This window comes from Prionailurus bengalensis, chromosome B4 (assembly GCF_016509475.1).
Source record: "Prionailurus bengalensis isolate Pbe53 chromosome B4, Fcat_Pben_1.1_paternal_pri, whole genome shotgun sequence".
Taxonomy (NCBI): Eukaryota; Metazoa; Chordata; class Mammalia; order Carnivora; family Felidae; genus Prionailurus; species Prionailurus bengalensis.
The window spans coordinates 119400365-119419167 of record NC_057358.1 but is presented as its reverse complement, the minus strand read 5'-3'; the positions used below and the strand labels follow the sequence as shown (position 1 = coordinate 119419167).

Here is an 18803-nt window from a genome sequence, read left to right as displayed (position 1 = left end):
CAGCCCAGAGCCCGATGCGGGGCTCGAACTCACGGACCGCGAGATCGTGACCTGAGCTGAAGTCGGACGCTTAACCGACTGCGCCACCCAGGCGCCCCAGAAATCTTTTTTTTTTAAATGTATTTATTTATTTGTGGGGGGCAAGGAGGAAGAGAATCCCAAGAAGGCTCCCTCCGCACTATCAGTGCATGCAGCAGATGTGGGACTTGAACTCCCAAACCATGAGATAAAGACCTGAGCCGAAATCAAGAGTTGGTCACCTACCCAAATGAGCCACCCAGGTGCCCCTGAAATAGTGAAAAATCTTAAACAACAATAGAGAAATGACTGAATAAATTGAAGTTATCACAATATTATGCCACTAATAACTTTTTTCAAAACATACTTAATGACATAATATTCAAGATTTGTTATATGAAAAAAGACAAGATTCAAATTATGTATACCATTGTAACCTGAATATTTTTTTCAAAGTTTTATATGTCCTAAAAGACTGAAATACTCTCGTGATGATAATAATTATTAGGTTTATGGATAATTTCTCTTTTTTCTTTATCATTTCACACATCTTTTAAATGTTTCAAAATAGGGGCGCCTGGATGGCTCAGTTGGCTGAGCGTCCGACTTGGGCTCGGATCATGATCTCGCAGCTTGTGAGTTCAAGCCCCGCATCAGGCTCTGTGCTGACAGCTCAGAGCCTGGAGCCTGCTTCGGATTCTGTGTCTCCCTCTCTCTCTGCCCCTCCCCTGTTCATGCTCTGTCTCTCTCTGTCTCAAAAATAAATAAATGTTAAAAAAAAAAAAAAAAAATTTTTTTTAATTTTTTTTTAAGTCTTGAAAAAAATTTAAAAAATAATAAATGTTTCAAAATGGACAAACATCACCTTCACAATTAGAATACAAATGAAGTATTCTTTTCTAAGATATTTTTTAAAAGTCAATTAGCGCAGGGGCACCTGGGTGACTCAGTCGGTTGAGCGCCCAACTTCGGCTCAGGTCATGATCTCACAGCTCGTGAGTTCGAGCCCCGCATCAGGCTCTGTGCTGACAGCTTGGAGCCTGCAGCCTGCTTAGGATTCTGTGTCTCCCTCTCTCTCTGCCCCTCCCCTGCTCATGCTCTGTCTCTCTCAAAAATAAATAAACATTCAAAAAAAAAATTTTTTTAAGTCGATTAGCTCAAAACAAACTATGGCAGAATGAAAAAACAAGGTCTGTTGAAGCATTAACAACAGTGGAAGAAATAATCTTAAGAACTGATAGGACTATTTAAAATTTTAAATTTCTGTATGTCAAATAAAATACTACAAATGAAATTAAAAAGCAGACAAAAAACTGGGGGAACTATTTACAAAAAATGGCAAAGAGCTAATAGCTTCAATAGAGTGCCAAAAGTCAATTAAAAATCTGCTATCACAAAGAAAAGTGAGTCAAGGATAATTTCTTAAAATGCAAATAAATAGTCAATAAACAAGTAAAAAGTTTAACTTCACTTAACTTCATAAAAAATGCAAATTAAGAGAACACCATGTTACATACAAAATTAGAATACTATTTTTATAAAATCAACCAAAAAAAATTAAAACTCTGATTCTCATATTTTTTTATTCTTTGACAAAAGTCATGTCTTTATCTAACGTCTCCCACTAACATATCATGGGTGTTCATTAAATATTATTTTAATGAATAAATGAATACCAAAATATTATTATCTATTTAGGGTATCAAAGAAAAACCTAAAATACTCTAGGTTCTAGAATACAATATTCTAGTAAAGTTTCTGGATGTTCATGTGCTAAATTGTCATACTTAGTAGCTTAATTTACAAAAGGATAAAATTAGTATCTCTATAACCCTCTCATACACAAAATAAATAACCATACCTTTACATTCTTTTATAATACTGTGAGCTTGTTCTGGCAAATCTGCTTTCTTCATATTAACAAAAAGGGATAAAATTTCAAGTCCTTTTTCTTTTCCTAAGCCACTCTCCACAGAGACTACATATTTAGGACCTGTAACAAAATCACACGATATAAGTAATTTGGTTAAAATATATATAAATCTAATTGAAGTAAAACATAAAGATAGTAAAAAGCATATTAACCCTTACCCATTACTGAATCTGTAACACTCTTGTCTCTGGTTGTAATAAGAATCTGACACTGATTGTCAAAAGCTTTTAATACCCAAGGATCCCAAACATCATCCAAGATCAACAGAGACCTAATTTTAAAAAAACAAAAACTTGTATTAAGTCACTAATGACATTTATTTAAAGCTTCCTTCTAATGTCTTTTAAAATTTACAAAATAAAAGATATGTATTTCATGGCTCTTCCCCTTTGCTATATTCGTTTCACAATATACTGATACAAATAAGGAAAAAAAATTAGACTTTCCTCTCTTCCAACCCAAAACAATGAATGCATTTTATTATTTTCTTAAGTTTACTTATTTTGAGAGAGAGAGAGAGTGTGTGTGCGCAGGAGAGAAGGAGAGGCAGAGAGAGGGAGAGAATCCCAAGCAGGCCCCACACTGGCAGGCTCAGTCTCATGAACTGTGAGATCATGACCTGAGCCAAAATCAAGAGTTGGAAACTTAACTGAGCCATGCAGGCACCCCAATGAATGTATATTAAAGTTAAGAAACCTATAAAAACAGAACCGTGTAGGTATTAAAAAGTGGTTACCAAGTGCCTTAAAAGAAGTTTCCAAGTAATGAGGTTTTTCTTTTTAATGTTTTTTTATTTATTTTTGAGACAGAGAGAGACAGAGCATGAACGGGGGAGGGTCAGAGAGAGGAAACACAGAATCTGAAACAGGCTCCAGGCTCTGAGCTGTCAGCACAGAGCCTGACGCAGGGCTCGAACTCACGGGCCGCGAGATCGTGACCTGAGCTGAAGTCAGCCGCTCAACCGACTGAGCCACCCAGGCGCCCCAGTAATGGGGTTTTTCTAATTTAGTCTTTAAGTACCAAAACCAAATGAGAAATGAGCTCAAGGTTAGCATTAGAATCAATCATGTAACAATGACCATTTTATCCTTTTTTTTTACCTACAAAACTAGCAATTTCATATGTTCTAACATAATGCACTAGCAAGAATATTACCTTTCATTTGGTACACTAGTGGGGGTCTTTTCCATCTATAAGTCAGTTTGTTTATTCCTAATGAACCTCTGTGCCAATTCTTAATTGGTTTCTCCAAAAACTTTTTTGAACTCAGCAGAACATACAAAGAAAAAAATACAACTAAAAGCTGATAGGGTAATTATACACTAGCATTTTTATACTAATGGCACATCACTTCTGTGCATTACAAAAAAAGACTCTGGGTACACACACAGCCTGGCAAATTGCCAAAGCATAAACCACAATGATGTTGATAAACAAAACGAATGACAGGGTGCCTGGGTGTCTCAGTCAGTTAAGCATCCTACACTTGATTTCAGCTTAGACCATGATCTCTCAGTTGGTGAGACTGAGCCTCATGTCAGTCTCTGCACTCACAGCGCAGATCCTGCTTGGGATTCTCTCTCTCTCTGCCCCTCCCCCACTCATACATATCCACACACACACTTTCTAACAATTAAATTAAAAAATAAATTTTAAAACAATTTAAAAAATAAAACAAAATGAATGACTTTATAAGCCATGGCCTGATACATGTGTTAGCATTTACAGTATTCCTAAACAGAAATCACTTTTACTTTCATAGGGAAGGGAAGCAGGACTAGGGAGAAGTTACTACACAAGAAAAGAGTATTAGTTAGTGGTCTCAATCCCGTTTCCTCCAGGAAAATAGATACCAGTGACTATCAAGGGAAGGGGGCAATAACAGAGGGATCTGGAGGAACAGAAGCCAGAGAGAAGGGAGCTTGTCCTCTGTATTATGCATCCATTAAGAATCAACTACGAGGCTTTTCCCAAATTACTACTCTCACTCAATATTCTGATATTAATCCCCTTACCAATTTAAGAATCACTGCCATACTCACCACTGTTATATATGAAAGTGTACTGCATCATCAGCTACACTGCAGCATTAAAAAAAGTTCAGCGCCATTACCTAATTCTCACCCAATTTACTGCTGAACTCTCAAGGAAGGCTTTATTCATCATTGTACTTGCAACACTTGACCCAGAACCTGGCAGAACACTCAATGTTGGTTAAATGAACCAATGAAAGAATGGTTGTTAGATCAGGGAAATCAAAGTGATGACTGAATCCCAGCTGGTTAACTACTGATGATTATATTAACATAAGCAGCAACCAAGCTATTGTCTCCCTTCTGGCTAATGAAAATTGCAAAACAGTTGATAACAGCGCCTGGCACATAATTATAATCTTATTTATTGAATGAATTATTTAAATAAACAAACAAAACACACTCTTGAAGTACATGAAAATAGAAAAGTTAGATATACATATATCCAAAAATTAATACAACACAACAGAAGGGTCCCATTAAATAAATAACCCTTTTACCAGGTGCCTATATTTATTCAGTCTCTTGTTCAATGTCATCCATCAGAAACAACAGATTCAGGAGCACCTGGGTAGCTCAACTGGTTAAGCTTCTGACTCTTGATTTCAGCTCAGGTCATGATGTCATAGTCATGAGATCAAGCCCTGCATCTGGCTCTGTGCTGGGTGTGGAGCCTGCTTGGGATTCTCTCTTTCTCTCCCTCCCCCTCTCTTTGCCCCTCCCCTGCTGGCACACACACTGGTGCACACATATGCTCGCTCTCTAAAAATAAACATAAAAAAAGAATGGATTCAAGGTAAGAAGCTTGCATTTTCTAGCAAAGATCACTAACCAACTCACCTTCTTAAGAAATACTTCTTGAGCACCCCAGTGGTAGATAAGAGACATAGTAGGTAGAATGCAAAGAAAAGTAGCAATTTTTGCCCAGTGGCAGCCACCTTTGTTTTAATACAAGACAAAGAACAGCAGAAAAGCAACGGTTCATTCTTAGATCTCTACTGAAGAGCAAGAAAAGGGTATGATGTTCTCAAACTGTCAGCAGTTAAGTCTCATTGGGACTTCATACATTAAATTTGTCTATCTGTACCGTGGGTGTTTACGCAGCATCAGAATGCGAAGGCGGTCTTTAGCCTCTTCAATATTGAGTGGAAGCCTCTGGGAGAAACTCTCATCCTGATCCAACCGTGCGCAAAGATTCTGCAGTTTCATCAGAAGCCCAGACTTGTCTTGTTTCCCAACTGAAACCCAGTGCACACCCCCTGGGAAACAACCTAGGAAAATAAATAATAATAATAAACTTAAGGCCTTTGAACAGGTGTCCTCCTTTGAAAGATTTTGGTGATTAGATTTGCTCCAATTTCAACCTCATCCTATCTTTAATTTCTCTTGATTCAGTGTACATATTTCGCTTGTAGAGTACTGTCGAGCTTTATAACCTGAATCTAAGAAGAGCTGAAGATGTGAAGAAACTGAAGTATGAAATAAATCTGTTTATCAGTAAAATCTTACCAAACTAAAATTTAGTTTTTGTCCTATGTCATCAATGATCACTGTAAAACATAATTTATCAAACTCAGTACTTTTGACATTTTGGGCCAGATAATTCTTTATTGTAAGGAACTTTCCTGGGCATTGTAGGATGTTTAACAGTCTCCCTGGCCTCTACCCACTATATGCTAGTAGCATTCCTCCTCCCTGATTATGACAACCAAAGATATCTCCAAACATTGTCAAATGTCCCCCTGGGGGCAAAATTGCCTCTGACTGAGAACCACAGATATCCAGGAACACATAACTCACTCATTATGGTTCTCGTATAGAAACTTAAAGTAAGAAGTTAGGTTCAAGTCTGGCTCTACTGCTTACTAGCTATGCTATCTTTAGCAAATCACTTAACCTCACTTTCATTTGTTATACTGACGTATACTAAGATATTATTTACCTTACCCATTTCAGAGTTACACTGAGAAATTAATAACATGTAAATTTACTATGGTGTTAACTGTAAGGTATTATAACAGACAGGATTACTAGTGATATGGATCTGAGAGCACCCTGCAAATATTAAGCTTTGAAGTAGTAGGCACCATATAAGAATGGAAATTATTATTACTGTTACTTTCAACTGTTAACATCATTATCATTGTTAATCAAGCCACAGTATATCTTACAATACATATTTTTACTTACATAGGTATCAGGAGCCAAAAATCTTAAGCCTTCATAGACTATACTTAATCAGCTCCGTGTATAGATTAAAAAAAAAAAAATGCAAGAAGGGTTCCTATGTGTAAAATATGGTGAGCAGTAGCATTAGACCATACCAGTGGCATTAACCATAAAGATTTATATTAGGTAATCATAAATAGTATAAGAAAATACAAAAAATAGATAAAGATTAATAAGTTATAACATACCAAAGGGCAATTTTTGTTTACTGGTGTTTACAAATAATTAAGTACAAAAATCACTATTATAAAACCTTAACCATCCAAAAGAAAGATCTGTATAAATGCAAAGACCTACTTATGACAGATATTCTAAGGGTTCTACATATTAATCTATTTTTAATCCACATCGTAAACTATCAGGAAGACACTTATTTTCCCCATTTTATAGATAAGGAAACTGAGGTATAGGAAGATTGAGTAGTTTGTCCAAAGTCACACAGGTTAATAAAGTAGAGCTGGGATTCAAACCTCCAGCACCACTGCTCATTCTAAACTATTCCACCTCCTCAAGGATATTTACTGCAGCACTATTTTCAACAGAAAAAAGCTGGAAACAACCTGCAATGTCCACCCTAACCACCTCTTCCCAAGCCTGAGGCAGGACCAACTGAGGAAAGAGAAAACCTTACATATAAATGAAGTTTGGAATATTAAATAGGCCTTGACATTTTAATTATTGAAATTAGATTGCTGGAATGCAAACTGGTGCAGCCACTATGGAAAACAGTATGGAGATTCCTCAAAAAGTTAAAAACAGAACTATCCCATGGTCCAGCAATGGCACTGAGTATTTACCCAAAAAATACAGAAACACTAATTCAAAGGGATACATAGCAGCATTATCTACAGTACCCAAATTATGGAAGCAGCTCAAGTACCCATCGATTAATGAAATGGATAAAGATGTATATATACACAATGGAATATTATTCAACCACAAAAAAAGAATGAAATCTTGGCATATGCAATGACACGGATGAAGCTAGAGAGTATAATGCTAAGAGAAATAAATCAGAGAAAAACAAATACCATAGGATTTCACTCATGTGGAATTTAAGAAACAAAACAAATGAGCACAGGGAAAAAGAGAGATAAACCAAGAAACAGATTCTTAACTATAGAGAACAAACTGATGGTTACCAGAGGAGAGGTGGGAGGGGGGATGGGTTAAATAGGTGATGGGATTTGTTTGGGATGATGTATGGAACTGTTGAATCACTATACTGCATACCTGAAATAAATATAACCTTGTAAAGAATAAAGTTACAGTTACATCAAAAAAAATTTTTAAAGGGGTGCCTGGGTGGCGCAGTCGGTTAAGCGTCCGACTTCAGCCAGGTCACGATCTCGCGGTCCGTGAGTTCGAGCCCCGCGTCGGGCTCTGGGCTGATGGCTCAGAGCCTGGAGCCTGTTTCCGATTCTGTGTCTCCCTCTCTCTCTGCCCCTCCCCCGTTCATGCTCTGTCTCTGTCCCAAAAATAAATAAACGTTGAAAAAAAAAATTAAAAAAAAAAAAAATTTTAAAAAGTACACTTGTGGGGCGCCTGGGTGGCGCAGTCGGTTAAGCGTCCGACTTCAGCCAGGTCACGATCTCGCGGTGTGTGAGTTCGAGCCCCGCGTCGGGCTCTGGGCTGATGGCTCAGAGCCTGGAGCCTGCTTCCGATTCTGTGTCTCCCTCTCTCTCTGCCCCTCCCCCGTTCATGCTCTGCCTCTCTCTGTCCCAAAAATAAATAAAAAAAACGTTGAAAAAAAAAAATTAAAAAAAAAAAAAAAGTACACTTGTGATGAGCACCAGATGATGCAGAATTGTTGAATAGCTGTATCATATACCTGAAACTAATCCAACACTGTATGCTACCTAACTGGAATTAAAATAAAAACTTAAAAAAAAATTAGATTGTTTTTAAAATTTGAAGTGACCTGGGGACTCTGAACCTGTACAAGGTGAGGGAAAGAATCAGTCCCAGGGAAGTTTTGAACAGGCAACACGGGAAAAAAGTTGTTTTTTGATTACACCCTATAAACTTCAATGCAATAATTACACATCCACTAACTAAACCTAGCAAAATTGCCAAGGTTTATGGTCATAAATTTACACTGGAACTAAGTTGGGTGATTTTCTTCAGCAAAGAGGAAGGAAATTATGGTCTGGATGAAGCAATGTGGAATAAGCAAGTAACTGTCTGGATGAAGCAATGGGGAGTAAGCAATTAGATCCCATCTCCTAGCAGAGAAGAAGCAATCAGCTTTTACCCAAGTAAGGAGAAACTAAAGAGCCAAGAGCATGTGCTGTGAAGCAACTGAATAATGGGCAATAAAAACCTAGGTCTGAGCCTAGGAGGGTGCTAATGGGATAAATAGTGAGGATATTATGGAATCAAAAAGAAATAAGTCTTGATAGATCAGAAAACTGTAGTAGTGAACTTGAAGAATAGATGGAGGTGGGCAAAGGGTAGAACAGGTTTAACGTTAAGATTTCAAAAGCAGTATCATTTCCGGTATTGGCAAGGACAAGGGTCCAGTCTGTGATCAAAGAAGCAAATGGCTAAAGGAAAATAAAGACAATGGTCACTGCAGATAAAGAAATCAAGAAACTGAGAGGCCAAGGTTTTGGATGACTCATCTATATAAATGTCAACTGATCTTACTAAGAGTGTCAACAGAAGAAGAGCTTAAATTTATAATTAAGAACTCCAATCATCAATGAATGAGAACAATATCATAACTGGGAAGGATCAGAGAAGTGAACTTCAAAGGATAAAGACTTTAGCTGGAAAAGGGAGTATTAATGGTCTGGATGAGGCAACAGAAAGCAAGGACAACATCAAACACTTCCTAGTGCTTAAGTATATAGGGTGTAAAGGGAAAAAAGTTGCCAAACCATGGAAGGTAGCTATGGAGAATGTGGTATTGGGGGGGGTGGGGGGGGGGAGCAGTGGGGGAATGCCCAATTTTAGATAAGGCAAGGAAATAAACATTCTCAGAACAGGTTGATAAGATAGAAGAGTTTCCTGATCACAGAGGAGAAAACCTAGGGGATAAGACAGAAAAGCTTGGGAATGAGAGGAGGAAACCTAGATCAGAATTGGCAATGTACTAACTAGTAACCGCATGAGAATCTAAAAGATAACAAATGACCGGGAGATAGAGAATTCTGCAGGGAACTAGGGTAAAGACAGTGCTGTGAAGCACGGTTTGATTATCAGTGAAAGCTTCTGAGACTTCCCTCAGTATAAGTCTACATTTATGAAATAGTAAATCCCTGAGGTTTCCCTTAGTGTTACAGCTGCATTCTGTGTGTGCACAGGTTTGTAAATGTACAGGAAAAAAGTTTTGGAAAACTTCACTGTAAACTGTTAACCACAATTACCTCTGCTAAAGGATTTAGAATTTAGGAGAAAGGAAAAAAAAGCAAGTGAAAAGAATTTTTACTCCTTTTTAAATGAAAATACTACTTTTGTAACTTTTTTAAAGATTTTATTTGTAAGTAATCTCTATACCCCATGTGGGGCTCAAACTTACAACCCCAAGATCAAGCATTACATGCTCTACTGACTGAGCCAGCCAGGCACCCCTACTTTTGTAACATTTAAAACAGATTTTAAACTACCTGTTGCTCCTAAGGTTTTATGTTTTGTTTTGTTTAATGTGTGCATTCCATTTAAAATTTCTTAAAAATCGAGGCACCTGAGTGGTTTAGTTGGTTCAGCAGCTGACTATTTCAGCTCAGGCCATGATCTCAAAGTCCACACTGTCAGCACACAGCCTACTTGGGATTCATTCATTCTCTCTCTCTCTCTCTCCCCCCGCACCTCCTCCCCCACACGTTGTGTGCATGCACACTCTCCCTCTCTCTCTCTCTCTCAGAATAAAGAACTTAGGGGGGAAAAAAAGTCATCCCAGAGTAAAAGACAATGGAAAGTGTCCAGATGTAACTAGCTAATAAATTCCTCAGATTTAAATTTAAGTACCTATTACCTAGACCAAAGGTCTTTCTCTCCTAAAGACAAATACCATATGACATCACGTAAACGTAGAATCTAAAAAACAAATAAACAAACAAAAAGCATAAACAGACCCATAAATACAGAGAACAAACTCATAGAAGGGAGGGGAGTGGAGACACTGGGCAAAATGGATGAAGGGAAGTGGGAGGTACAGGCTTCCAGTTATGGAATGAAAAGTCAAGGAGATGAAAGGTACAGCATAGGGAATACAGGGAATGGTATTATAATAGCACTGTATGGTGACAGATGGTAGCTATACTTGGGGTTATAGATAATGTGTAGAGTCCTCAAATCACTATGTTGTATACCTGAACCTAATGTAACATTGTGTCAACTATACTTCAATTAAAAACAAAGTTTTTAAAAAATAAAAGCACAATATGTTCAAAAGCAAAAAAAAAAAAAATCTTTCTCTCCTAAATTTAAAACAAAAACATTAGGGCATTAGAAACATATCCAAGGGGCCCCTGGCTGGCTTAGTCGGTAGAACATGTGACTCTTGATCTCAGGGTCATGAGTTCAAGCCCCATGCTGGGTACAGAGTTTAATTAAAAAGAGAGAGAGAGAGAGAGAGAGGCTTAAAAAAAAAAAAAAAAAAGAAACACATAAAAGAAAAAATAAAACACTGCTAGCTTTATAAAGAAAAACAAAGAGACCAGATGACCAACTCATCTGCCAATCTCCTACCATCACGGTATAACAGTATTAATTCCACATTTCAGAAAGAATGCAAACATCTTGACTATGGGCACAAGAGGGAGCAAGTCAGCCTTGAATGAGGCTTACACCTGTAATTCATTCAGGGGAACTTATTCACAAAAACACTGCCTTTAATCAGAGAAAAGTAACCCCATCCTACTTTCACATGTGATTTGTCCTGGTAGCAATCAAAAATCTAATAGCATCAAAGAAATCTTAGGAAGGACAGAACGAATAGTAGACAGCCTCCAGATAAAGCTTCCATGCTTTAAAAACTCAGCATATATACACAGCGATATCAATGGTTTATAAACATGTTAACTCCTCCAGGCACCTGGGTAGCTCGGTAGGTTAAACATCTGATTCTTGATTTCAGCTCAGGTCATGATCTCACAGTTTGTGAGTTCAAGCACCACAGAGTCTGCTTGGGATTCTCTCTCCCCCTCTCTCTGTTCCTTGCTCTATCACATATGCTCTCTCTACCTCTCTCTCTCAAAATAAATAAATAAACATTTAAAAAAAAAGGGGGGGCACCTGGGTGGCTCAGTCGGTTGGGCGTCCGACTTCAACTCAGGTCATGATCTCACAGCTTGTGAGTTCAAGCCCTGCATTGGGCTCTGTGCTGACAGCTCAGAGCCTGAAGCCTGCTTTGGATTCTGTGTCTCCCTCACTCTCTGCCCCTTCCCAGCTCACACTTTGTCCCCCTCCCTCTCCCTCTCTCTCTCTCTCAAAAATAAACACTTAAAAAAATTTTTTAAAAACACCTGTGAACTCCTATTTTCCTACCCACACCCAAAATAAATAAAGGGTTGAACATTCGAAAGGAAACTGGGTTACTCGGGGCACCTTGGGTGGTTCAGTCAGTTAACCAACTGACTCTTGATTTTGGCTCAGGTCATGATCTCACAGTGGGTGAGTTTAAGCCCCCTGTCAGCTCTGTACTGACAGTGCAGGGGCCTGCTTGGGATTCTCCCTCTCTCTCCCTCTCCCTCTCTCTCCTCTCTCGTCTCTCTCTCTTTCCCTCCCCTACTCAAGCTCTCCCAAAATAAATAAACTTTAAAAAAAAGGAAATTGGGTTACCTAAAAATGTATAGGCATAAATAGTTAAGAATCTAATATTCTTTATTAATTTTAATAATTTCTTTCAACACCACCCTAAGACAACAAAAATTCTATAAGAACCAGTTTTTTTTTTAATTTTTTAATGTTTGTTTATTTTGTGACAGAGAGAGAGCATGAGCAAGCATGACCAGGTGAGGGGCAGAGAGGGAGACACAGAATCCAAAGCAGGCTCCCAACTCTGAGCTGTCAGCACAGAGCCCGACATGGGGCTCAAACCCATGAACTGTGAGATCATGACCTGAGCCAAAGTCGGACACTTAGCCAACTGAGCCACCCAGGTGCCCCCAGAACCACAGTGTTAATAAAGTTTGTAAACCTTACAGCTATCGACACTTACAAAAGAAAAAAAAAAAGGTTTCATACTACAATTAAATGGCAAAAATCCAAGATTCCTATATTTTAGAATGGAAATGAACTCCAGTGACTAAAATTTATCTTCAGTAAAGTATCTACTCTTGAATTAGTGGATATATTAAAGCAGACTCCAAAAACATTAATGAACTAAATCTGAATAATACCGTATTAGAAGTACTTAAGCAAAATTCAAGAAGCACAAATTAGAAGACACAAAAATTCATTAATTTGACTATATCAGAATTAAAGATTTCTGTTAAAGACATCCAGGGCAAAGTTAATACAGACAAATAAAAAGAAGATATTTACATAATCTAAAACCAACAGCATCAAATATCTAGAATATAAAAGAAACTCCTAGAGAGCAAAGAGAAAAAGAAATCTCAATGGAAAAACAGACAAATGAGACAAACAAAATTAAAAAAAGGAAACCCAAAAAGCTAAAAAGCTTCCTTAGAAATAGTCAAACTCAAGTTATCAGAGAAATGCAAATTAAAAGATTATACTTGCTGACCTAGCAAAAAATTATAAATCTAGATGATACCTAGTGTCAATAAGGAAGTGAGATTATAGGATCCCTCATACACTACTGGTGGGAACATACAGATTGGAGGGCAATCAAATCTGATGTCACCATTTTCTATAATTTAGTGATTCTGCTCCTAGATACATACACTCAAAAAATTTTCACTTCTGTAAAAGTTCAACCCAGCTTTAGTGGGGCTGCAAAGAGTTGGAGACCATCTATGTATCTATTAACTAGGGGAATAAACAATAAAATGTGCTAGATGCACCCCATGTAGGATAGCAATCAGGTGTAACAAATAAGATATATACCCAGCAACAAAGATAAATCTTAAAAACAATGTCGAGAGGTAAGAAATAGAATAATTAACGCTATAACATTTACGCAAATTTAAAATACCTGCCTACAAACAACACATTTTACAAGAAAACATACATTACAAATATGCTTACAAAGAACATACATTAAATACACTGGAAGGATCACCTATGGGGAGGTGTGATCACCTATGGGGAGGTGATACAGTGATCAATATATTTGGTCTTCATCACTGTTCCTGGCACATAGCTGTAAAACCCTTGTAATTTCCCAAATAAGAGCCATAGGGACACCTTTTATAATATTTAGTTTTGTTCCCAGTTCCTGAAATAATGCCAGAGGTATAAAAGTGAAAATTATTCATATAAGACACTTTCAACCACACCTGAGTTTGTTAATAAAATTACTTTCGAAAAGGCTCAATATAATGGAAAAATGGGGACTGCTGCCAGGGAACCAACCATATAGAGGGTTGGAACTTCCAGCCCCATGCCCCAGATCTTCCAGACCTCTAGAGAGGGAAGAGAGGCTGGAAATTGAACTCAATCACTAATGGCCAATGATTTAATCACCTTCATTTTAATGAAGCCTCCCAAAAGGGGGGTATAGACAGCCTTTGCAATGAAGGTGTAGACAGAGTGGTATACTAGAGTTGTCAGGGAAGCTCAACACCCCTTCCCACATACCTTGCCCCTACTGCATCTCTTCCATCTGGCGGTTCCTCTCTTGTATGCTTTTATAATAAACAAGTAATCTAGTACATAAAATGTTTTCCTTTGAAGCTACACTAGGGACACCTGGGTGGCTCAGTCGGTTAAGCATCCAACTTCAGCTCAGGTCATGATCTCACGGTTCATGGGTTTGAGCCTCGCATGGGACTCTGTGCTGACAGCTCAGAGCTGGAGCCTACTTCAGATCTGTGTCACCCTCTCTCTCTCTCAGAAATAAATAAACATTAAAAATATATATATATATATTGAAAGTCACTCTAGCAAATTAATCAAATCCAAGAGGGAAAGTCCAATCTATAGCCATTTGGTCAGATGCACAGCTAACAACCTGGACTTATGATTAGCATCTGAAGGATGGGAGGGATGGCAGGAGGGCAGTCTTGCAAGATTAAGCCCTTAACCTGTGGGATCTGCCACTATCTCCAGGTACATAGTGTCAGAATTGAGTTAAACTGTAGAACACCCAGCTGGTCTTAAAGAATTACTGTGGAGATGAAACAGAAGAGGAGACACAATGGAAAAGTGTGTATTAAAGGAATGGATGGAAAATGAGAATGGGAATTTTTTTTTAATATATGAAATTTATTGTCAAATTGGTTTCCATACAACACCCAGGGCTCATCCCAAAAGATGCCCTCTTCAATGCCCATCACCTACCCTTCCCTCCCTCCCACCCCCCCACCAACCCTCAGTTTGTTCTCAGTTTTTAAGAGTCTCTTATGCTTTGGCTCTCTCCCACTCTAACCTTTTTTTTTTTTTTCCCTTCCCCTCCCCCACGGGTTTCTGTTAAGTTTCTCAGGATCCACCTAAGAGTGAACACATATGGTATCTGTATTTCTCTGTATGGCTTATTTCACCTAGCATCACACTCTCCAGTTCCAACCACGGTGCTACAAAGGGCCATATTTCATTCTTTCTCATTGCCACATAGTACTCCATTGTGTATATAAACCACAATTTCTTTATCGAGAATGGGAAATTTTTAAAAGAAAACAAACATAATAGCTAAGAGCTAAGTCTTATACCAAAAAAAAAGAAAGAAAAAGAAAATAAAGAAAAGAAAAAGCTAAGTCTTACACAGACCCAATATGAAAACAGGTGTGAACTAAACAATGATTAATTCAATCCTCTATACATTAACATGAAATCTCAAAGTATATGAAAGATATTAACTACATTACACACTGGACTATTGCCAGTATCTTTGACATTTTCTCAAAACAAGGTGGTTAAAACTCTGAGACCACAATTTATACCATCTGATTCCTGGGTAATTAATTCCATAAGTTATTGGTCAATTTTAACCCCTAAAATTGAAAATTCACTTCAGTAATCTAGAGTGATTTAAACTGAGTTGAGCGGCATACTTCTAACCTTTAAATTAGTAAGCTATAAATATGTTTTTAAAGGAAATTCATCATAATATTGTAAGGAAAATGAATTTCTTCACACTAAAAGAACTTAAACCAATTTTTACTCTGAAATACCCTTAGTGATCAACTTTGCAGTAGAGTGAGCGAATGAATAAATAAGTATTCAAATAAAACCTTAGCCATAAGACTTGGATGGAACTGAATCCCACAAACTTCTCTCTAATGACAACAGGGAAAAACCAAGGAATTGGGCATTTTTCTAACAAAAGAAGATCAATACTGCTGACAAGGGCTGTGAAGTATACACCAAAGCAGGGTGAGTACAACAGATGTGCCCTAGCCTTCATCTGTCTAAATCTTTTTTCTTTTTTTTCTTTTTTTTAATTTTTTTTAACGTTTTATTTATTTTTGAGACAGAGAGAGACAGAGCATGAACGGGGGAGGGGCAGAGAGAGAGGGAGACACAGAATCAGAAGCAGGCTCCAGGCTCTGAGCCATCAGCCCAGAGCCCGATGCGGGGGTCGAACTCACGGACCGTGAGATCGTGACCTGAGCCGAAGTCAGATGCCCAACCGACTGAGCCACCCAGGTGCCCCTGTCTAAATCTCTTAAACGCTTACTATTTATTCCATCATTAATTTTGTCATCTCATCATAAACTCTTTTAACTGCTTATTATGTATTATAAACAAAAAAGTTATTAACAACTAGAAGTCAAGAACCATCTTTAAATTCCACTTGAAGTCACTAATGAATGAAGGCAACCAAAGACTGATGGAGCTGTCTAACTATGAATACCTTGAGAACCCACCAGATTCATTAAGGTCAGCAGTACACCTGCGACATGTCCTAAACACTCTTCTGCACAGTATGCCCTTCCCCAGTCTATTCAATACCTTCGCTACTCTCCCAACCCTACCTAGTCTACCTAGCAAACTTCTATTATTCCTCCAAACTCCAGCTAAAATGTCATGTCATTAGAGGAGCCTGTCCTGTTCATCCTCTTCCCCCAGAGAGATAATACTTCCTTCCTTTGTTCTAACTTTGTACCACATACTTGTTTCTACTGCTCCGTTTGTCACATATAACTTGTTTACGTGTCTGTCTCCCCTACTTGACTGTGAATAAATTTCTTAGATGCACAGACTGGACCTTCCTTTTTGCCAAGCTCCATAGTAGGCTCTCAAACATTTGCTGAATACATGAATACCTGAAGCAAGAAGTCAGTCACTAGATGTCAAATGAATCTATAAAGCCTATCCACAGGGGTGCCTAGCTGGCTCAGTGAGTCGAGCATGGGACTCTTGTATTTATTTTATTTTTGAGAGAGACAGAGTGTGAGTGGGGGAGGGCAGAGAGGGAGACACAGAATCCAAAGCAGGCCCCAGTCACTGAGCTGTCAGCACAGAGCCTGATGCAGGGCCCAAACTTGTGACCAGTGAGATCGTGACCTGAGCCAAAGTTGGACGCCCAACTGACTGAGTCACCCAGGTGCCCCATGGGACTCTTGATCTCAAGGTTGTGAGTTCAAGCCCCACACTGAGTGTAGTGATTTCTTAAAAAAAAAAAAACCTGGGGCGCCTGGGTGGCGCAGTCGGTTAAGCGTCCGACTTCAGCCAGGTCACGATCTCGCGGTCCGTGAGTTCGAGCCCCGCGTCGGGCTCTGGGCTGATGGCTCAGAGCCTGGAGCCTGTTTCCGATTCTGTGTCTCCCTCTCTCTCTGCCCCTCCCCCATTCATGCTCTGTCTCTCTCTGTCCCAAAAATAAATAAAAAACGTTGAAAAAAATTAGAAAAAAAAAAAAAAAAACCTAGGGGTGCCTGGTGGCTCAGTCAGTGAAGCATCTGACATCAGCTTAGGTCACGATCTCATGGTTTATGAATTCAAGCCCCACATGAGGCTCTCTTGCTTTCAGCACGGAACCTGCTTCAGATCCTCTGTCTCCCTCTCTCTCAAAAATAAATAACATTTTTAAAAATAAAAAAAAAAAGCAAATTAAAAAAAAGGCCTATCTGCAAAAACCCATTGGTTGCCATAGACAATTCCCATTTTTTTTCTTTTTCTTGGGGATTACATATAAAATAGACAAGTTACTAAAAATTTTTTTCTTAAGAGAAGCCAGGATTTTTTTTTCCCCTCAAGATTTTTTAAGTAATCTCTATATCGAAAATCCAATATAGGATTCAAACTCCCAACCCTGAGATCTAGAGTTGCATGCTCTACTGACTAAGCCAGCCAGGCGCCCCTAAAGATTTTTAAAGATAGACCACTGATGGAAGTAATTACAGAAATGGAACTAATAGTTTAGTATAGGATGCCAAATACATGGGAGAATCACCACTAGGAGAATCATTAATGGAAATGAGTTTCCAAAACTCTCCTTCTCTATAGCACTCAAGTGACAGGAACGTGTAAGTCCAATACTGCTTAAAAGACAGGGATATAAAGTGGACAACCTTTCAAAATCCTTTTTCAACTCTACAAGCCCCTCAATTATTAAGATACAAGGGAACTAGATTCAATCCAGTAATAATAAGTGCCATCTAATAATGAATTTATTAGACTGGTTAGCCAAGCCTCTTTGGCTGGCTATTGGAGAATATTGGCCTGGAATTGGAGAATAACAGCTTCTCCAAGATGTTCACATCCTAACCTACAGAACTTGTAATCATAGTACCTTAAATGGCAAAAAAGGACTTTGCAGATGCAATTAAATTAAGGATTTGGGGATGATATTATTCTGGATCATCCAAGGGCCCCTAGAAGAGGGAGGCAAAAAGGTGAGTCAGAGAAAGAGAGGCAGTGACAGAAGCAAAGATCATAAAGAGAGAAAAAGATCTGAAGATGTTATGTACCACCAGCTTTGAAAATGGAAGAAGGAACCATGAGTCCAGGCCATCTCTAGAAGCTGGAAAATCCAAGGGAAAGGATATTCCCTAGAGCCTCCAAAAGAAACTCAGCCCTGCTTGACACCATGACTTTAGCCCAGTAAGAACGACTTTAGACTTCTCACTTCCAGAACTGTACAATAATAAATTTGTGTTGTTTTATGCCACCAAAGTTCTCGTTATTTGCTACAGCAGCAACAGGAAACTAATACCATGCTTCCTTAGCCAGAAACACATGGTAATCAAACTTACCATCTAAGAAAGAATGATCTCGAACAGTTTCTGCAGCTAAAACAGACTTCCCACAACCTGCCATTCCGTATATGATGACCCATCCTGGTTCACCATTTAGTTTGAAGAGGTTCTGCTGAATTGAGTTCACCAGTTTCTTCCTAGTAACAAAGACCACCGGTCTCTGTGGCACTCCACCTTCACAAAGGACTGTCCTTACTGAAATCCAAAACAAAACAAGTATGAATGAACAGAACTTTGAAATGGTTACTCAGGTCATACCATAAAAGCCAAAGGAAGCAAGGCTGGGGCTTTAACCTCAGAACTTCCAAGAGAAGATGT

The 18803-nt window shown here is 38.4% G+C and overlaps 1 protein-coding gene across 2 annotated transcripts in view; it reads right to left on the bottom strand.

Annotated features, from left to right (window-relative positions):
- The window catches only part of APAF1 (apoptotic peptidase activating factor 1), a 92448-nt gene that overhangs the window by 68732 nt on the left and 4913 nt on the right, over positions 1-18803 (bottom strand). For both annotated transcript variants that reach the window (XM_043562268.1, XM_043562269.1), the window contains exons 4-7: positions 18483-18680; positions 5072-5255; positions 2110-2222; positions 1880-2011 (exon numbers count right to left, since the gene is read on the bottom strand). In XM_043562268.1, the coding sequence (XP_043418203.1) occupies positions 1880-2011; positions 2110-2222; positions 5072-5255; positions 18483-18680 (627 nt within the window). The remainder of the gene's footprint in view (positions 1-1879; positions 2012-2109; positions 2223-5071; positions 5256-18482; positions 18681-18803) is intronic.